Consider the following 22,879-nt stretch of genomic DNA (forward strand, 5'->3'; position numbering starts at 1 on the left):
CTTGAAGAGAAAGGTGTTAGTTTAGGTAATGACGGAGTGCGTAAGCTTCATCATTTTAAACTCCTTTTCATCCAGGCTTCCAGGAAAGGCTTTGTAGGTTTCTACCACAGCTGGACTTTCACGACTGGCACAGTTGTAGAAAGAAAGTAGCTCTCTATAAGTTGAACTGTGTGTGTTTGACCTTAACAGTTACCCTCAAGGGACAAAAAGGTGGTTTAAATTCATGGGGCATGAAGAATTACACTTTTATTCTTCCTACATATATATATATATAGCATGACCAGAAGCAAGGGCCTGAATAACCCAATAACCATTGCTATATTCGGTTTAACAAATTTGTTAATGTTCTTTATTTATAAGCTGGTTTTATGGGTTATTTTACATCATTATTCTTAATCAAAGGAGCAATCCCCTTAGATTCACGGGGCTGTGTTTGATGTGGCCTTTTTTACTTATAGCATTTTTAATCACACTGGGTTTATAAACTGTGGATTATTTTATTTATATCCAAGCATAAGAGAACTCACTTAACCCAGGCACTTCCTCAACAAATGCTCAAGTCTTTCTTTTCAACCTACGGCAGGAGAATATTTCCATTTCATTTTATCCTTACAAAAGTGTCATAACTTTTCATCTCATCACATGATACATAGAACAAGAACACAGTACTATCTCGCATACATTTAACAAGTCCTGCATCCAGATCTATACTGGGCAATAGATCAGCCCCTAATAATGAGCAACTAAGTCTTTCTCCTCTCTCTCCCCCACTGCAAATTATCTTTATAATGAAATGCATCCTTGTAACCATTGCATTGACTATTAAGGGAGGAATGGCTGAAGTCAGTCTAATTAAGCCTCTAAAAGTGCTATTTATTTCACACAATAACTAAAATTATACTAGCAACTATATCCTGTAAGTTTTTATTCCTGTATTTTTACATTTTTCCTTCCTTGCTCATTGTGTTTGCAATAATCACAGTGAAAAGGTGGCTTTGAACTGTGTTTAATGAGTCTCCCAAATAATATCTGTCTGGGAGATGTCAGGCAGTGTAAGTGTAAATGAATTTCACAACTGCCAGTATCGCCTGATGGCTGTGACAGGGACACATCCTGTGATCTAATCCAAAGAGCTCTCAAAATACTAGCTTTCTTTTTTTTTTTTTTTTTTTACCGTTCTGGCCATTTTGTAAATAGGTACAGTTATGTACCGGCTACCTATGAAAGCCGAGAGCTGGCATGTCATTTCAGTAGCAGAATGTTGGTGGTGTTTACCAGAATGGGGGATGAAAAAGTCATCTTTCCACATTCCTTCCATAATCCACACTGGACGGGCAGAGATGTGCTGGAACACTGGTGAAGGACATTTAAGACCAGGCTGGACAGGGCTCAGAGCAACCTGATCTGGTTGGAGATATCCTTGCTCCTTGCAGAGGGGTTGGACTAGATGACCTTTAAAGGTCCCTTCCAAGCCAAACTGTTCTGTGATTCTATGATTCTATGACACAGTAACATACCACAGATAGCGGAAGTCACATTACAAAATGCACCGTAAGGACAACCTATCCAGCCCTGTATGGGCAGCTCAGAGAAGGATTTATTTACTTTAGCTTAGCAGAACCAGCACGCTTAAGCATAAACTTACTAGATGCTGGTTGGAGCTTAGAGGTTTTTGTGATGTTGCCAAGTGATTTAAAACCCTGGATATTGACTGAGGTATTTCTGAGACTCACCTGAATATCTCTTTAGCAGCTGGCTCAAGTTTAGCAGTATCAGTATGAAGATTAAGTTAATAAAACCAGGCAGACTTACGTTTCTTCAGTATAATTGGGTACCTTTGCACGAATTTCTAGGGTGTTGTGCAGAACCCTGCAAGCTAACTCTTTGCAGAGCTGCTATGAGTCTGCAGGGCTTATTAGCTGAGGCTCTGTGCTGTGAGAAAGCAGCTAAATTGCTTCTGAATCTCAGCTAGCTGGAGAAGCAACCTTCTGCATTTACATAGTGCTGCCCTTAAGCAAAAGCAAATGTGGAACGACCTCAGTTTCTCTACTTTCATAACCTGATAAATTGCCCATCAAAAAAGAATAGTTTCTATATAAAGATCCCCATATCCAAGCTAATACTGAACCAATGTTCCTTCAAATTGCCTCTCATGAAAAGGACTTCCTGTACTACATGTGTCATTATTTGGTAAACCTTCCTACACTTGGAGTTCTGAAACTATGTCTCCGCTGGAAACAAATGGTTCTTCTGTCTCAGAGAACAGTGATAAACTGACAACATTTTAAAATTCAGCATTTTGCTCTCTGGAACATAACTGGCAAATTCATAAACATCCTTCACAATCTCTCATATTAGTGCTTGCCTATGAAAGATTGATACTTCTCCAGCATTTTGATTGACTTTTTGTTAAGAGGCTGTGCTTTAATCCTGGACCAGTGCCAACACGGTCCAAACCCTAAAGATCCTAGAGTAGCAGGTGGTGTCAGATGGCAGTGCCATTAACTGCTGTCACTTGAACTGCCGTTTAACAGCTGTGTTGGCTGGGATGTAATGAAGCTTTGCTCTTTGACATCCTCCAGATTGACTTCATGCTGGACTAACACTGCAAACTCAGTTCCATGTCAAATGTGAAGGACAAGAGAGGAGCCTTCCAGCAGATACCGTGGGGCCTTCTGAGTGATGTTTGGGTGCATGTCTCTTAGACAAATTATTTAGGATCTGCTCTAAGACATCAGTCAGAGGTCACACTTACCAGGGAAAATATTCTTCTGAATGCACTTGCTAGCTTGAAGTTTTTCTTTCCACATAGTGAAAGAAGGGAGGAAACAACCAAAATTCTTCAAAAAGTAAATAACATTACGACAGGTTATACTATTGTAATACTTACCTGGTATATTACAGCTTTCTGAATCATTGAGCCTTGAGGTATTTATATGCACTAACAGAAAAGTACCTCACAGAAAGAAAAATGCTGAAGAACATTACCGTAATACTGAATGCACCAGGGACTATATTATTTCCTGAGAAAGGCCACTGTATGTGAAAAAGTAACATCAATAAAATGTAGCTATGATGAAGTTGGAACAATAATAGCTATGGCCACTATACTTTTTCACTATCAGCTGAGTAATATTCTGCTTTTACATCGTGAACAAAGTCACAGGACAGGCTTACAAGATTGGATGTATTTTCACTTCATTAATGGAAAAATTGAACATAGGAATTTTTAAAAAAATTGTTTTGAAAGCTATGACAAGCTTGTCAAAAAGAGTGGGAACAGAAGCAAAATCTGCTTCTCTGTCTGGCCATTCTACATATAAAAATTTCAACATTTGTCCTTGGAGGCATCAAAAGGCATTTCACCTTAGCAGTTCTCCAGTGCTTAAGGGAGAGGGGGAAGAAAAGCAAAGCTCTTTCTAATGCACAGCTCTAAGAAGGAGACAAAGATCACAGAATGGCTTTCCTCTGTTTTCATAATCAAAAACCTATTTCTGATTTCTACACATAGCGCTAAGTAGTAACATTTCAGAACCACCATTCATTCCCATGGTAACATCCCCTGATATTACAAGCAGTTAATTATGTTGTTGCCGTGTGCTACACTGTGTGGTTTATTTACGGAAGAAGATAAACATTTAATGAAAGCATCTTTGAATATATGAAAAAATAAAAACTGCCATTCTATCCCTCTGGTCTTTCCTCATGCTGTATGTAAAGAAAATGCAGTATTAGCAGATATCTACTGAAACTTACCGAAATATGGTATCATTACATGGCAAAGAGGAGAATTCTGCCCAAGTTTTTAATTAAACATAATTATTTTCTAAAAAGACATCCTACAAAATAGGATCCCCCCCTTGTAAGGCAAAGAACCTGAGAAAAGACAGCCAAAAATTCTGAATTGTTTCACTGGAAACCGCAAAAAGAACATTCTATAATTGTTCGATATTCAGATTTATAGTGCCAATTAAATAATTCTGTGGTGAATGGTCACTGGATATGCATTTCCATAAGCTGGAATTAATACTGTTTTGTTAAAAGTGACCTGCAAATAAAACGCAGTCAATACAGGAAAAAAAGAATATTGGTTGAGTAATAAAGTCTGAAAAAATAGTTCAAAAAGTCAATCTAAAAAATGTGTGCTTTTTTAAAAAATAAGAATCTCAGAGGCCTTAGACTAAAAACTGACTTATTGATAATTCTTTAAAATGTTGTCTAACTCTTTGTTAAAGGAATTAGTTCTGGAAGGGTTCTCAAATTTTACCTATCATCTGTATGTTTTTATCAATAATTTAGACAACTATTAAATGTATGATGTCTAAGTCTGGAGTTAGAGGAGTAGAATAAAACAGAGTACACTGTGGAGTTACCTGATTATTCAGCTGAAAAGCCAAATGACAAGAAGTGAATTTTAATATAATCAAACGCAAGAAATACCTATAGAAATAAACATTTCCTGATTCCACCTACAGAATAAAAATGGTCTGTTTTGAAAGTTGTGATTCATCAAATCTTAAAGGTCATAATGGATTATCACCTCAGCCTATCACTGTATCAAAGAGCACTAACGTGATGATGCACTAAAAGCGTTTAAAAAGAGGAATGCCATGCAGGAGTAGAGAGATGACCTTCCCTTTGCTAAGTAACCGCTTTGCTGAGCCCAGCGCTGGTACAGCATATCCTGCTCTGATTAACGCACTTCAAAAGGCATATGAAACCCCTGAGGAATTCAAAGGAAGACAACAAAAATGATTTGGTCTGAAGAGCAATCCCTACAAAATTAACCTGAAAGCATCGTATCTAGTAAAGACAGTGCTGAGAGATTACTTAATCACTGTGTATAGGTAAGTTAAATGAGACTTTTCAACCTTGCTATCAAGAATGCTACGAGAGGCAAAAGCTGAGTGATGAACTCAGAAAAATTCAGCCTCACAGGAAGAAGTACTATCCTTGGAGTTAAGTGTTCTGACAGATTACAAGAGGAGTGATATAACTCATCATTATCTGCTCTGCGGGTTCTGAAATGAAGCAATTTTCATGGGTAAGAGATACCTGGGGGAGGATCAGACCAGGTGAGGTAGCAGCCCCTGCTAGCTTTTCCCTTAACCCAGAAATTACCAGATACGCTGAGCTTGATTCTGATGTCATTCCCTGAAGCCCTTAGCAGAGGATGGACACTGGAGATAATCCTCAGGGTGTGCTCTGTGAGAGAATCCATTTTCTTGGACAGCCCCCTGTCATGTGCTGCTCAGATCACCAGGATGAATGTGATGGACAGATTTCAGGTCAGAAGCGATTTTACACAGGTCAGACCAGCAAGAATCCTGGTCTGTTTTTTTTTTCCTGCCTTCCTGTGGATCGTCTGCTGGCTGATTTGGGGATACCTAACCTCATCAGTTTGCTACAAGTGCAGAAGCTGTGAAAGTTGGTGGTACCTCAGTCTCTCTTGTGCTCTGTTTACTGTGCGTAACTGTTAATCTTTATAGGATTCAAATGCATGAGTGTAACGCAAATTTACAAAGTTAATAGCCCACGATGCAGGAATATTGTGAAGAAGTACAGGGAGTGGGACTTAGAAGAAATGAGTCTGGAAGGCTCTCAGAGCGCTGCAGGGGTGCCACGACGCACCCGGTGCCCCCCTTCTGCCAAAGCTGTATAGGCGGTGGCTTTCCCTGTCCTGCCAGGGCAACAAACTGCTCCACAATGCTCTTGAGAGACTAGTGACCCTAAGTGTTGTTGTTTCTAATATGTTTGAGAAAAATAATTTAACACCTGAATATTATCACAAATCTTTTCCTTTCATTTCACAGATCCACTGCCGAAAGGTGTTCAAATATCTTTATCTGGGTTTGTTCTGATCTCTAGTCCAGAGCTATAGCTGGTGAAATCCGTATGCTTGTACTTGAACCGACACTCCTGCTAAACACTCCTCATCTTCTTTCCTAAAGGGAAGAAACTTCAGCTTCTCTTCTTGACATAGTAACCTTCTCCTGATCATTTCAGTAGCTAATAATTTATCCCTTTTGCTTGCTTCTAGTCTCATCATTGGTCATGTACCCTCAGAGAAGCAATACAATATATCAGACTAAAGCTGTTGAGGTTAGAGGTTTACACTTGGCTTTTGATGGCTGTGTTTCCAAACTTTCAAATAACACAGTATTTATAGCTTTTCCTAGGCTCATAACAGTGACTACTAAAACATTCACATAAAAGAAAATGAAAGTACAAGTACAATATGGCTTTCACATCTGATCTTTTTGACTTGGCAAACTTATGTATCATATACTTGTTTCTAGCCACTGAAATATTCAGCTTTAATTTATTTTGCCTAGATGTTGCAGGCTACAAATAAACCTTAAATTTATTGCAGTTGTGCCCTGATTTCTTAGCAGCAGTGCTTTTTCATATAACTAAATATACTAACTTTTGGAGTTCACTTCAACACAGTTTAAAAATGCTGCTTTTATCAAAGCATAGCTAAGCATATTTACACCGGAGTTGACTGAAGCTTCTTGTTTACTTTCTCTGATTTGTCTTGGCAATATATAAGCTGAATTTTAGACCGGAGTCTTTGTTGATTCTGTTTCCAATGTATTGATTTCTACCATACTATTTTTCTCCTGGTCTGAACAAAATATTACAAGCTAGCCAGCCTATAGTAAAACATTTTTACATACTGAAGGTGATCAGCACAGATTGTGAAGTGGTTACCTCTAATAAAAGCATATGAATTTTATATAACTATCACTGCACGAATCAAGTATCATTCTGGGACTGTTGAACTGCAAGTGGGCTTAAAAAGTGCAAGCTCACATGTTGTGAGCTCCAGTATGCCTCTTAAAACACAAGAAATCTTAGGCACAGAAAAAGGGCATGTGTGGCAAAGCGTGTCTGCTTTTTTTTTTTACCATCATCAGTGGCCATCACATTCCCAAGTTTAAAAGTATGGCAGTGTAAAGATACAGAGGTTGGCAGCATCTGGATAGAACTGGGCACATGAATTTAATCTTCTGCATGGCTTATAAAAAAATATGCACTGTACTACATAAATATTATTTTAGTTTTAATACAAACATGAAAAGAGCCTTTGCAAAGATTTACAGGTTAATAAAGGGTACTGCACTTACCAAGATGTGTGTTCATCATCTTCGCGCAATATTTGCACATGGCTTCCAAGTCGTTTAGTTGTCCTTGTAGAAATGAAATCTGGGCTTCCAATTCCTCCTCCTGCAATTAAGAGGTTATTAGCATTAAAAATCACCTTCTTATGATACACAGTAAAAGTGGTAAGCTAACCCTTGACATGCTTAGAGATATTCTAATATTTCCTATTCCTTTGTTCTTGAGAAAATTTTGGAAATAAAGAGAATCACTTTCCAACTGTATTTATCAAAATAACTTAAAATTCTTTTGTCATTTCATGGAAATAGGGTTTGGTTTTAAGGTTTCACTCTTTATTAATACTACCCTTTGGCCTTCTAAAGAGTCTAATAAAAATCTGCCTACATTAACCCAAGAAAGGTTAACAATTCCTAGTTCTTTTACAGATAGCTGCCTGGTTTTGCTTGTGCAAACACAGTACCGCAGCAATGGCTGAAAAAACTCACCAGATGAGAAAAGTTCTCATCTCTGGTGGAGTAATTTCCACAGCAATTTCTTTGAAACCTCAGAAAAATTCCTGTTTCTTATTTCAAGGCATATATTTCATGAGACCTAATACCATACCTCAAGGATGCATTACTGCCATATATTTTGGCATATTTATTTGTGTAACTCATCCTGTTCTAGCTGTATAAAAAAACTGCCCAGTCAACTGTAATTCCACACAACATCATGAAAATTATTTTCAACTCGCATACTATAAAGCAGTTACTCTGAGTTATTAAATTATGTCTAATAAATATGCATCAAGTGTAATTTAAAATACAATTTAAAAAAAAAGATTATTGATTTTAAGGCCCAGAAGATGCATTATTATCTAGCCACATGCCTCATATAAGCAATGGGAACTACCTCAGCTAAGAATTTCTCTTTGAACTCCTTTCTTTGCCAGATTACAAATGCATCCAGTCTTGACTTTGAAGACAATACTGAAAAGAAAGTTCACTGCTCCTTTAGAAAAATTCTTTCAAAGCTCAGTCAGACAGAGCATTTTTTTTTTTTTTTCTTAAAGTATGTAATTGAATTCAAACACATGAAGGTAAAGTAACTTTTTAGTCTACTGTTTTTCTCAGGAGTTTTGCAGTTCTGTCACACTCTTGTTTGATGGAGGGTGCTGAACATTACAGATGAATTACATTTCAAATGAAAAAAATCCCAAACTGATCAGCAAAAACAAAGAGAATGAATCAATCATGATCTAAAGGTACAAGTGATCTTAATCTCCATCAGAAACTGAATCAGAGTCAATCAAAGGAAATTTGGCACGAACATAGCATATATCCAAAAGCAACTGAGAAATAAAAAGAAATTTAACAGCAGCATTTTGCAAGATCTACCAATATCGCTTTTCCCTACACACTTTTCCCTCACACTTACAATCTACAGACATTAAACATTTTTTCTTTGCTATTCCCTTAAATTGATATACCTTCACCTTATTTTACTCAACCTTATACCTGCACCACTTAAGCCTCAAAGGTATTGATTTCATATTGCTGATTTATAGTTGCTGAAAGACTAATCTCCTTCAAAGTCTGCAGTTCTGTCACAGCCTATACAAGCCTGTCTGCATTGCTATTTCGATTCAAGCAATGTCCCTGCAGAAGACCTTTTCCTAGTACACACAGCTAGTGACTGCAAGAAATAATAAATAGATTTTAAATTGCCAGTGCACTGCAAGTGCAACTGTAAGACAGGGGAAGGTGACAATATTTGAATATTTTACTATAATATAGTAAATTCTGAAGTCATTAGCTAGTAATTGGAACCCAGTTTATCTCCTACAAGTGAAGAAGCACATTTAACTTCTGGTAATAAATATTTCCATGCTTCCAAGATTATTTTTTCTTATTCACGGATCAGAATGGCAGCAAATTGATTTTTAAATGGTTCTGGACAGCTCTATCCACCTGGGAAGATTCTGAAACTAATCTTTTCAGCTATACAACAGTACCTCTTAATTTGGCAAGTGAGACCGGTGGTGAGCAAACTACATCCACTGCTCTCTCAGCTCGTTAGGATCCAGCAACCCAGTACTCACAAAGGAGGGTACTGTGGCCGGGAACTCACAGACAGAGCAAGAGGTTTCCTGCCAAGTGAGAAATCTTCCACAAGGCTCAGTGGACGCACTTGGAGTTCCTGGCTTAGCCGGCACCCTCAGGAAGGGAAGCAAGAAGTGCTGCCAGCGGGATGCGCAAATAAGCAAGACAGTTGGCACTTGACACATGAGAGACTCAGATGTGCTGTCTGCGTAAGAAGACAACACTCGAATGGTGATGATTTGCTACAAGACATAACCCCTGCCCCTGCTGTCATGGGCAGTGCTGTGGCAACATCTGTGCAGACGGATATTGCATCAGGGGTGACAAACAGGAGACTGACAGGATCTTTCACCTTGTAAAAGCTTATACAACAGACAGGGAAGGTGGAACTGAGGCAAGATGCGGTGGGATGAAGACATGCCCTCCTAAGAGTGTGGAAACTGGAAGCTTGCGACTTCTGGCAGTGCGAGGGCTGCCCAATGGTGCAGGGCCCAGACAGCAGAGGGGAAGAACAAGCTCCGTCAGAGGAAGAATCCAGGTTGGATACCGCATCAAAGCACTACTGAAAGAAAGTGACGAGTGACAGTGAGCGGCTGGTGACTCTCTTCCAGCCAGACTCATCAGCTAGGGAGGTTTCTTGCTGGTGTGGAACCTCAGTTTGTAGTGCTGCCGAAAGACTACTTGGGGTCACCTAATGTTCTGACTTCTTTTCTGCTTATTCATGCATACACCTATGACATGGTGGTGTGAAAACATTTAAATTCAAAACTGACTGTAGGGCTCCTGAGCAACGGTGAAGGGAACAGGATTTCTGGTGATATTTCTCTGTAAACCCTACAGCAAAAGGGGAAAGTCTGGAGAGCGGCAGAGGCATCCAGTAGACCACATATGGCTATGTATTTGGTGGCACTAGCTGGGCTTCAACTGTCTTGCTTGTGGCACTGAATTTGATGAGGAAAGACAACTTAGAGAATAGGTCCACTTGGCAAAGAACACTTTGTGAACAGACTTGATAATCGAGTGTGGAGGACTTTGTCTGTCATAGAACAGGGACCTAACCCAGAAATACATGAGGAAGCAGCACATAAGGAGAAGGTATGCAGAAGGTCCACTTGGCTGAGTAAGAAGCTTCTTAATGAAATAAAATGGGAAAAGCACATATGGAGGTGGAAATGGTGGAAATAGAGAGCACATACGTGGAAACAATGACAGGAAACAAAAAACAAACACACAATCATTGTTTGGACACAGGAACAAAACCAGGAAGGACAAAGCCTGGCCGCAGCTAAAATTAATAGGTGATATTAAAGGGTAACAAGAAGGAATTTTACAAGCACAAGAGCAGCAAAAGGAGGTTCAAAGAAAATGTAGTTTTGTTGTTTACTAGGGGAGATAAGACAATGATAGATGATATAGAAAAAGCTGCAGCACTCAATACCATTTTTGCCTCTTGCTTTTTAGGCAAAGTCCGCTCCCAGCCCTCTGCACATCCAATTTGTGAAGGAGAGCGATGGCTAAGAGTTGGGAGGCAACAGTCTGGTGAATATCTGCAGGAGCAGTATGTGTTCAAATACATGGGCCCTCATGGGACACACCCATGGGTGCTGAAAGAGCTGGTGATGTGATTGCAAAACCACTGGCTATCATCCATGAAAAATCACTGCTATTACAGGACGTTGTTGATGACTGGAGAAAGGTTAATTTTACATCCAGATTAAAGAAAAGTGAGAAGGGGGATCTAAGAAACTATATGATGGTTGGCCTCACTGGAAAAATCATTGAGCACATGCTGACTGGTAGAACTTCACTTCAGAAACACCATGAGACACTGGAAGCCCAGGCAAAAGAAGTCTCTTTCAGGTTTCTGTTTTAGAAACTTCAATAAGTGCAAAATTCTGCACCTGGGGAGAAAAAAAATCCAATGCACAAGTACAGGCAAGGAAGGAACTTGCTGTTTTTCAGGCCTGCTGAAAATGATCTGGAGGCTGCCGAGTTGAATATGAACTAACAAAGCGCTCTCATCACGAATAATGTAAACAGTGCACTGAGCTACATATAGAAGGAATGTGGTCAGCAGATCCAGGAAAATCATTACTCTCCTCTACTCAGTGCTTGTGAGTCCTCACCTTGAATAACGTTTTGGGCCTCCAGTTCAAGGAGGATACTGAGAGACTGGATAGGTTCCACTGCAGGGTAACTATGATGGTTACACGTCTAAAGGATATGCTGTGAGAGCTGAATTTATTTATTACGGTGAAGAGGAGGCTAAGGGGGATCTGCTGGGAGCCTGAAACTACATGAAGCTACAAAGATGATGCGATCAAACTCTTCCCAGCAGTGGCAGATGACATAGAAGGGACCATGGCCAAAAATTTCCCCTCAGAAAGTTCAAATTAGAATCATAGAATGGTTAGGCTTGGAAGGGACCTTTAAAGATCATCTAGTCCAACCCCCCTGCAAGGAACAGGGACAGCTCCAACTAGATCAGGATGCTCAGAGCCTCATCCAACCTGGCCTTGAATGTTTCCAGGGATGGGGCATCCACCACCTCTCTGGGCAACCTGTTCCAGTGTTCCTCATCATAAACTTTTTTTTCCTGATGTCCATTCTGAATTTACCTCCCTCTGTTTTAAAACCATTACTCCTTGTCCTACTGCAACAGGCCCTGCTCAAGTGTTTCTCCATATCTTTCCCGTAGGTCCCCTTTAGGTACCGTAAGGCCGCTATAAGGTCTCTCTGCAGCCTCCTCTTCTCCAGGCTGAACAGCCCCAACTCTCTCAGCCTGTCTTCATAGGAGAGGTGCTCCAGCCTTCTGATCATCGTTATGGCCCTCCTCTGGACTTGCTCAACAGGTCTATGTCCTTCTTATGTTCGAGTCTCCACAGCTAGATGCAGTACTCCAGCTGGGGTCTCACAATGATTTTTCAGTATTCTAAAGTCAAATTCTTTAACAATAATAAATGAAACAACTGATCTATAGCTAGTATTGTGCAGATGCTCTCAATTCTTGTCCAGACAGTATTCACTGTGCTTTTCTCTAAGTGTCAACTTTGGTGTTTCACTGTGCCGAGACAGTGAGTACTGTGGATACCATTTTTACTCTGTGTACAAATAGCATTGCTGATTTGATCTCTCTTATGCATGAACAGGGTCAAATGTAAGTCAAGGGAAAAACATTATGGTCTGTGTTTCCTTGAGAAGCCGACCTTCCAGCTCATCTGACACATATAGTACCAGAACCACGCAAATAGTGATTCAAACTCATTCAGTCACAGCTCTCAAAGGTTAACCAGCTGACCACAAAATAAAAATCAATCATGTAAATAACCAATCAAAATAAAAAATCAATCTCAACTTATCAAACAACATGTCTTAGACAGCATACAAGCTAAATGCTTTTTAATACTGGGAACTGGATTATGAGGAAGAAAAACAGATCAAGCAGCAAATTAAACAAAGGAATCACTGCATCAGACATAGTAGACCTCGAGGTGCAAATTTAGTGATGCAATCTGGCAGAAAAACATCTTAATACTTTCTGAAAAGTTAGTCCCAGGGTCCACAAAAAACTCTTTCACACCTTCAACATTCCAGATAATTTAGAGCCTTACAGATAATCAGTAACATCTTGAATTGAATACGAGAATAAAAAGGGAGTAGATTATTTGTGATGTCACATTGATTTACATTTCACTAACAGTACAAAGCAGGCTAGTATTTATGTCTCCAGTCAAAGTAAGACTCTATTTGAGTGCCTCCATATACACATCTCCAATTATTTTCCTTGTTGTGGCAAGACTGAATCTGCAAAAAATTTGACTTATATTTATGTTTCTCATATTCGTCTTTCTTCCTATCCACATCCAGAACTTTGCTTACATTGTTACATTTCCTTTTTTTTCTTTTGCCATGAAAACTAATTCCTTTAAGATTAATTATTTGTCATTTCTTTGCTATTTTTCCCCCTCAATTTAGAAAGTTCTGGTGCTCTCCACTTGTCCAAAGCTTGCTCTTCCCTTTTTATTACCTTTTCTTTCATCCATCTTCTCACCTTTACAAAGACAGCTATGGAAATAAATTTTTTATATCCTTCCTTCTCTCCTGAGCTCATAATGAGATCAGTGATACCTCTACCATACCCCATTTTTCACAAAATTTTACTGTTTCAGGAAAACAGCTGTGACTAACAGAAAGTGGTCAGCACCTTCAAGAACAGATTGCAGAAAGTTTTACAGTTTTGACATTGTAAGCCTATCCTTTCACAGCTCCTCACTTTACAAGCTGCAATCAGGTTTGTGGACACGGGTAAGGGCACTGGAATTTAGCATCCTACACAAGCCAAGGTCTGAAGAAATATAGTTTTGGCAGAAGCCACTCTTCCTCAACCTTGTTTTTATCAGTTTAAACAGGTTTTCTCCCAAATACAGGACATGTAGTTTAACACGGAAGTATAAGGGCTGGAAAACAGGGAATATGAATGCACAAAATCAGGATTGTAACATCTTTCTTTCATACTAACATTTAGTTTTCAGTCTTACCATTCAGGAAATGAAAGAAAAAAAATCAATTTTTGTCTGTTTTACTCATGTAGAAACTAAAGGAAAAGTAAACTCTGTTGTCAAAGGCTTAGAACATTATATGTCAAAGCACTTCATTCACGAACACTCAGAACGGCAAAACTCCATTCACCTTAGAGCTGATTCCTTAAAGTGAATTAACTTGGCAGCATGAAGCATTAAGTGCAGTGGAAAACAAACTACCTTCAAAAACAAGAGTATTTAAAGGCATTTAAGGTGTTTAAGCAATAATGGTGCAATTAAAAACATAACACAAAAAATGATAGAACTGTGTTGGAGGAATAGCCCAATCTTCCTGGCATCATGTCTGATGCTGGTCAATGATGGGTTGGGTAAAGCACCATTAAAAAAGTATGTGATGATATAACCACGTAATGGTACCTCCCAGACTACACAGATTTGCAGATCAGGGATTTCTTGAACTAGAGTTGAGGGTTTTTTTTTTTGTAGTGAATAGCCCTTGCACTTTTCCTATATTAATTTGCCCAATCACATTTTCAATTCTTTCAGTATTCATAGTAAGAGAACTAAGGAAACATCCCCTGAGCTCTTGGCAAATTGGCAGGAAAAATTAGAAAATAATTCTGATGAGGGATCAAAACATTTAGAGGAAAATAATGGGAAAAATGAGATTGATAAAGGGAAATCCTGAAGCCAGGGACTTTCTAAGGGCCTTACCAGTACTTAAGTGCTTATTCATAAAATACACACAGAGTATACCTTTTGGATATGGGTAGCATTTTACATATCAAACAAGATTCAGATGCACATCATAAATTGTTTTTTAATTTAATTTTATGCAAATTTCCTTGGAGTAAAAAGCAGCAGTTACTGTTCCTATTTTGTGAGAATTTATTTAGTTTTCATTTTTAAATCTATCAATTAAGCAGAAGATTTAACCTTTTATTCTTGAGCCCCTAACAGCTGAATATTGGTTGACACCCCCATAATTTTTTTATGATCTATGCACCAAATAGTCTACAGCATATGCTGACATTCAAACCAGAAACCACCGGTTTTGAACAATGAATTACATACAGTGAAATTTAAAACAAAATTTTAATTTATTTAATTTACTAATTTAACTTATCTATTATTTAATTGCATCACTCATGGGCCCTCATCAGGACCAGGACCTCACTCTGCTGGGTGCCGTACAAACACAAAGAAAAAACCTGCTTCTCTAAAGGACTTTACAGTGTAAGCCAAGAGACAACAGATGGCTACAGGCACACATATGGGGAGGACATGGAAACAATACGGCTATATTAGTCAGTCCTATAGACATGGCCTCAGCAAGTCAGCAGCCTAACTGTTGTCAATGGAAAGGTGGAATTTTTAGGAGAGTTTTCATAAGGCATTTGCTTTGCAGATGTTTAGAGAAAGTTTCCTCTATGCGGAAGAGGGTATGAAATGATTAAATGCAAGTTCACCAAGCATATCAGAGTCAGTGATGGAACATGCACTGTCACTTTTACGTTGAGAATTTTGCCAGTTGTGAAATGCTTGCACAACTTGGAATGATTTCAGATATTAATATATTACCCTGCAACGACACAAAGAAGTTCAGATACTGCCTTCAGGTATTAGTTCCTGCAGCAGTAGAGGTCATGCACTGATTTCCCGTGCTGAACCATTGCCTGGCAATATTTCTGTGTCTCTGTGCTAGCTGAACTATCTCCATGCTTAATATATTTCCAAATACACCTTACTCATGTTTTGTATTCTTCACATCTTCACAACTGTCAGATTTTTATTATTTTGAATATACTTTCAGCAATATTAGACATCTTAAGCACAGTATTTTCAGACAAATCCTACAAATACATATTTTATTCCTTTGGACTGCATGCACAATGAACTTAAACAATGTTTTTATTTTGCACGATTTTTACTGCTGCTCACGTTTTTGTTTTACACCATTTTAATTCAGACTGCTTCTACAACCCCAGGATGGTATGAGGTAGCTTAAATAGGAAGATCTTTCCTTCCTTTTTTTTCTTTCCTTCTATTTAAACTCTTAATTTCACTGTGTAGTGCTAATAAGTATAGTTGCTCAGAGTAGCAAAGAGGACTTTATACCTGCTGATAGTTATGTACTTATTTCAGTGCCTTCCTAAATCAGAACCCTTAAAGCACAAACAAGTTCTCTGTCAGATTCATAAAGGAAATCCACATTAAAGAAGGATAAGGGGAACACAAAACCTACGGAAGAATACTTTTCTTTTTCTCTCTTTTCTCCTGTCTTGATCACTACTTTGACTTGCTGCTTTCCAGCAGAGGAATACTGCTCTCTGGTAGTACTCTATGTCTCAAAATCCATCAGTGGACATCAGAGTAAGTACAGACGAATTAGGTAAAAAGGAATTCTAGAAGTCTAGGTTCAAAATTCAGTACTGTCAAAGTTAAAACATTTCAGAACACAATGCAACCTATTTTCCTCAAAAAAGTAAATTCAGAAGAATAATGACCTATTTTAAAACTTACAGAACTGCCACTCTGTAATCTTTAGTGAAAGCATGTCCATGACAGCCCTCTTGAAATGGGTGGGGGAATGGGACTGAGAAAAATAAGAAAATAAAATTAAGGATGAAAGAAAGATTGACAAAATATTCATTGTGACTCCTAAGAGCCAAGCAACAGCAGGTTATGTACCAACATTGCAAAAAAAAAAAAAAAAAAAAAAAATTGGTTTGGAGGGCTCTAGTTGAAAACAAGTATCAAAAACAAGAAAGGAATTTTATAATATAGATAGAAATGTTCAACTAAGATGAGACCAAGACAAATTTGCCAATAAATTTAAATGCTAGAAGGCATTCATCTGCAAAGGTACATATTTTTGGGCATTAGTACAATCCTGACTTCCTCTGTGGTTTCAGTAACAACACAGAAAGGAATGGCATCGCACAATGCTTTCCCAATGCATATGTAAACAGAACGAACAGATTATTGGTAAAGGATTAAATGAATAAATAAAACTTTCAGCCTTTCTGTACTGAAAAAAACCCAAACAACCGCCCCATAAAACAGTGAACAAAACCCAACAAAACTGAAAGGGATGCAACTCTGATTCAGAATAGCCAGTTACCTAGGAACTCTCTTCCAACGTTCAAATTTCTAACACTCTAGAGTTAGTATTGCTCAAGGAGGCCCACACTTTTTAAATGCAAGAAAAAAAAAGTTTTTCTTAACTCTTTTTAAATTTGAAAATGGATGAAATACACATACATGTGTATTTTAATGCATTATCTATCTTTAGCTTTTCTGAAATACAAGAAATAAGAAATTGTGGTCAGCTGTTTCTCCTCCTCTTCGAAGTAGAATAACTCTCTGTCCCTCTTCCTTTCCTTCTAGTTTCATGAGGTCAGCAAGGTAAAACATATTTATTTATAATCAATTTTTATTTATAATATCTACTAAGAAGATTTTTAAGACTTTGAACCAAAATATCTATATCATTGTGCTGATGTATAATTATCTATTTAATTAGAATCATAGAATAGTTAGGGTTGGAAGGGACCTTCAAAGGTCGTCTAGTCCAACCCTTCTGCAAGAAGCATCTCCAACTAGATCAGGTTGCTCTGAGCCTCATCCAACCTGGCCTTGAACGTTTCCAGGGATGGGGCATCCACCACCTCTCTGGGCAACCTGTTCCAGTGTTCCACCACCCTCATTGCAAAAAACTTTTTCCTAATGTCTGATCTGAATCTACCTCCCTCTATTTTAAAACTGTTACCCCTTGTCCTACAGCAACAGTCCCTGCTAAGAAGTTTCTCCTTGTCTTTCTTATAAGCTCCCTTTGGGTACTGGAAGGCCACTGTAAGGTCTCCCTGTAGCCTCCTCTTCTCCAGGTTGAAAAGCCCCAACTCTCTCAGCCTGTCCTCATAGGAGAGGTGCTCCAGCCCTCTGATCATCTTCGTGATCCTCCTCTGGACTTGCTCAACAGGTCTATGTCCTTCTTATATTGTGGGCTCCAGAGCTGGATGCAGTACTCCAGGTGGGGTCTCACCAGAGCAGAGTAGAGGGGCAGAATCACCTCCCTCAGCCTGCTGGCCACGCTTCTTTTGATGCTGCCCAGGATGCGGCTGGCTTTCTGGGCTGCAAGCATGCATTGCCAGCTCATGTTGAGTTTCTTGTCCAGCAGCCCTCCCAAGTCCTTCTCTTCAGGGCTGATGCCAATCCTTTCCCCAGGCAGCCTGTATTTGTGCCTGAGATTGCCCTGACACACGTGCAGGACCTTGCACTTGGCCTTGCTGAACTTCATGAGGTTTGCATGGTCCCACCTTTCCAGCCTGTCAAGGTCCCTCTGGATGGCAACCCTTCCCCTCCAGCATGTTGAATTAATTTGATTTATTGTCTCTTAAAACAAAGCTAAAAATATTTTTATATAGTGACATTTGGAAGAAAGGGAAAGATGGAGCCTCAGAGGATCTCCCTAGCCCCCTGACAGATCCATATAATTTCAATTATAATCCTGAAAATAGCTGAAACTCTGTCTCACAGCTTCTAAACACCAGGTCCTGCTGTTGAATTTCCACCTTAAACAGTTCAAAGTCAATTTGCAAGTGTTGCACTGTTGGAATCAGCTTAGTTTGCCAGGTCCCACCTTGCCTGGAGACGTTAGTGGCAAAGGACTATCGGCTTGGCCATTTTCCAAAGCAGCTCCTACTCTCGAATCTATTAGTGGAATAGCTTCCAGATGCACCAGCCTCACTGTTGCAGAGCTAGGAACCAACAACTGTGCTACTGGAGCACAAGCAAGACCTGTTTTCATATCTAAGCTGGGTGTATTTTCCTCTTAAAAAGACCCTACTCCTACACTCAGATATCTCTCCTTAGCAGGAAGATGGTGAAGGATAAACATTAATGATGGAGAAAGCTCTTGCCTAGAGACAAATCAAGTAGGGATGGAAAGAAACATGTTTTTCAAGCAGACACAAGACAAGTGGGACTTATCTACCTGCTGCCTGCACAAATTCACCTTCTGGCACTGCCCTATGGGACTGTCGAGAAACAGTTAAAAACAAAAACCATGAAAAGCTGGAAGATCTGTGGAATTCAAAACATTCTGTATAACTGATTGTGAATGGTTAGGCACTGAACAACCGAAAAAATTGACAGCATTTCACTTGGTAAGGGAATGGATGAGAACAGAAAGAGCTGAAGCGTAATAGAAATTATTACTTTGAACAGAAATGCTGACAAAAGGTTTCTCCCCGTGCTGCTGTTGACATTGTTGACTTAATCATATTGGAATATTTCTTCATAAATAATAAAACTGAGATGTTAATTTAGATGGTATGACTATAAGTATTTCGGAAATAGCTATAAATAAACATATAAGTGAATGACAGTCCCATTTCTTCCATTATGTTTCAGTATCACATCTGACGGGCTTTCTGCCTTTCTGGTACACACATTGCTGGCCTTTTAGACTGTGTAAGCCTACTGTGGCAAATGTAAGAGAAATGCGAGCAGGGGAAAAACAATCCACCATTTTATGATCTTCAAGCTCTCTGAAACAATGCAGTAAGTATTCTTGAATGCATATGAATATGGAATGATGAATATATACATATACTTCAATAAATAAATTTCATTCCCTATGCTTCAATATTATATTGGGTGATGAAAATGATCAGAGGGCTGGAGCACATCTCCTGTGAGGACAGGCTGAGAGAGTTGGGATTGTTCAGCCTGGAGAAGAGAAGGCTCCAGGGAGACCTTATAGCAGCCTTTCAGTATTTAAAGGGGACCTATAAGAAAGATGGGGACCGACTTTTTAGCAGTCTGTAGTGATAGGACAAGGGGTAATGGTTTTAAACTAGGAGGAGGCAGATTTAGGCTAGATATAAGGAAGAAATTTTTTTTGCAATGAGGGTGGTGGAACATTGAACAGGTTGCCCAGAGAGGTGGTGAATGCCCCATCCCTGGAAATATTCAAGGCCAGGCTGAATGGGGCTCTGAGCAACCTGATCTGGCTGGAGATGTCCCTGCTTCTTGCAGAAGGGATGGACCAGATGACCTTTAAAGGTCCCTTCCAACCTAAACTATTCTATGCTTCTATGATTTGCGAGTATTTGGTTGAATGTTATTGAAATGGTTGATTAGGTGTGAGATACTTATGTAATTATTATTCTTAATTTTGCTGCCTGAATAAGAATTTTAATATACACACAGTCCAACACAGACACAGTCCTTTATGAAGGACTCTCACAGTACACCATTTGCTAAATTCATACAAATTTAATTTTTTTAAAAAACATCCGTTTCAAAATAGTTTCATTAAACCCTTCTCTGTTCAGGCTGGATGTATTTGACCTTTGATTCCTAACACGGGGAATGTAGACCACAGCAGGATCTTTTATTTAGGGGTTTGAAAATCTCAGATTACATTGTTCAGAGTTTAAGAAGGGTAAAACTTAAGTATAGTGATTATGAAGAGACTGTAAATATACACCATTTATACTACATTATTAAAAGAACAGAAGTATATTTCTTGTTGTTTTTATAGGGAATGATTTGATTTAACCAAACAGAGAAAAAAATAAGAATCAAGCTATTAAGCACATATGCACACAGCTACAATATATTTCAGTGGGAAAAAATCTCCCAAACACAGAAACCCTTTCTGCTTAAAAAAACCCCAACCAAAACAATAGCCTAATTTAGAGAGATGTTTCTCATCCACATCCATATTTTTGTTTAAAGTTCAGTACCGGTCTCTCAGCTCTTCACAGAACTGGACAGTAATTTTGTGGTGTTATCTTAAAAGAGCAGGATGAAGGGATGAGATTTCCAACAAAAAGGAGAAAAGGGCAACTCAAACCACCAACACAGATCCTCAGATATTTTTCCTTTGCAACTGGGATGCTGAAACATTAACTTCATGATTAATGTATGGAAACAGGATGCACAGAACAAGTCCTGTACCTGCTGCTGGTAACATGATTGGTGTGCAGTGAAGGATCACACTTCTTGGCTTCAATCCTTTTGTAAATATTGCTGATAGTCTCGTTCATTTATTATTTTTGTATTTTTAAAATTCTCCCTGACCGTTTCAAAGAGCTGACCAATAACTTTAGAGTTCTGACTGCCTCCTTTCAAACGATATCATTCTGACTTGCTTCTGTGCAGAAGTTACCAGCAAGTATAATTCAGCTGCACATATCTGAATCTCTTGTACCAGAGAAAGATAACTGTTTACACTGACATTTTTAAAATCTTCCAAATGGCCCCACAGATCTGTTCTGTACACATGTTCATTGCTCATAATACGACAGAAAAAGCACTGCAGAGCCATTTGGGTTTTTCTTCATCTTTTTTTTTCTAAGCAATTAACTTCCTGTTTTTATCACACTACAGTTTCTTTTCCCTGAAATGAATCACTCCAAAAAAGATAAGGAGCATTAGGATTCAAAGCTGCCATTCATGCATACAGCTGTCGCTTTACTAAATTATATGAAACTTGGAAGTATTTCTAATAAAAAACTCCAAAAGGCAGCTTATTTTTCCTTGTACTGTTTTCAGCTCTTTCATTTGATTTACAGCGTGCTGTGGGAGCTGGAGAGAGGCAATGGAAAAAAGAATCACACTTCAAAATATCGAAGAGGTTTTTCTATGAACTCTTCATGTGACCTGGCAGCATCTCAAATTTATTATTTTTACAACTATCCCTAAAATTAGACAAGCACTGAAGTACTAAATAAATTGTATTTTCAAGTCTGAATTGGCCTCTCACATCAGAATAAGGAAGACAAATGCCCTACAGTATTAACTGCAGTTAAACATTAAGGCACTGAAGTTCGTTAAACTTAATGGTGCCGAGAACAGTTATCACGTCTTTAACTTTAGGCCTAGACAAATCCAACTGATCAGGCAACTGGCTGTTGTACACAGACACTAACTTATTCTGGGTACATTTTATGATGCTTAACTAAAAATGGACATTTCATCACAGCATTTGTATTTCCAAATAAATGTTTGGCATGGGTAAGTATGGACCGACAAATATTTCGCTTAAAACCCTTTTGAAGAGATTTTAAAAATAATAGTCAGGGAAAAGACATATGGGAATAAAAAAAGTCTCCAAGATGTGTACCATGCACAAAAGGCATGCTCTTCTTCAAAGGAATTTTTGCATGCATGAACTTTTTTGTGTAGTTGCCTAGTATTTATTTTATTATCTCTTTGATTTTTTTTTATACTACTTCTACTTGAGCCAAACTGTCAAGCTTGTATGCTTAAAATCAGGGTCCTAAATTAGTAGAGCAGATGCCTATTTAATTGAAAATAATGGCATACATTAATTTTCTAACCTGTAGGGATACTCATAACTAACTTCAAATCAGTTAAGCATCACAGACAGTAACAGTTGTTTCAACCTGCTTGTGGGGACAATAGCATATGTTGTCAAATTTGATTTAATTAAAAAGTCTATGCAATCAAAACCAGTACGATGCATGACACTTTTGTGTCAGGATTTTTTTGCTAAAAAATGAGTATTCTGATTTACCATGTCTGTAAATTATTTTAGTAAAGAAGATAAACTGCTCCAGATTTTCCTTAGAAATGTTTCCTTCTTGGGAATTTTTACACTAACATATTTTCCAAATGGATAATTTGATTTTTTTTTTAATTGGAAACCCTTTATGTAGAAATAACTGTATATTATTAAAATCAACAGTTTCTCCAAATAGAAACTTTCTTTTCAGTCAAAATAATTTTTCTCCTGTTTTTGTTTTGTTAAAGTTCTAAAATGTTTATATTGTTTGACTCAATGTTCCCTCTCTGGCACATCTCTATGCCTGAAAGCAATTTACAGAATATTCTGCCAGAAACTGAGACTAGTCAACCATATTTGCCAGAATCAATGTCTAAGCAGCTTTGCTACTTGCCAGAAAGAATGGTAGACTACCCTTGATGGTGTTGGAGATGTAAATAAAACATAATGAGAAATAAATAGACCACAAACACACCTGATTTCCCAACTCTGCTGAAAGGCAGAGGGTAGTAGGCAGGCTAGGAGAGGAAATTTTCTAGGTCTTTATTTCAGCAAGATTGACCCAGCCAGAAGATAACAGGCACTGGACTGCA

The 22,879-nt window shown here is 38.4% G+C and overlaps 1 protein-coding gene across 4 annotated transcripts in view; it reads right to left on the bottom strand.

Annotated features, from left to right (window-relative positions):
* The window catches only part of TBC1D5 (TBC1 domain family member 5), a 325,821-nt gene that overhangs the window by 20,014 nt on the left and 282,928 nt on the right, over positions 1–22,879 (bottom strand). For all 4 annotated transcript variants that reach the window (XM_086742636.1, XM_086742637.1, XM_086742635.1 and 1 more), the window contains one exon: positions 7,131–7,230. In XM_086742636.1, the coding sequence (XP_086598762.1) occupies positions 7,131–7,230 (100 nt within the window). The remainder of the gene's footprint in view (positions 1–7,130; positions 7,231–22,879) is intronic.

The sequence above is a fragment of the Chlamydotis macqueenii genome, chromosome 2, assembly GCF_036417535.1.
Source record: "Chlamydotis macqueenii isolate bChlMac1 chromosome 2, bChlMac1.mat, whole genome shotgun sequence".
Lineage (NCBI taxonomy): Eukaryota > Metazoa > Chordata > Aves > Otidiformes > Otididae > Chlamydotis > Chlamydotis macqueenii.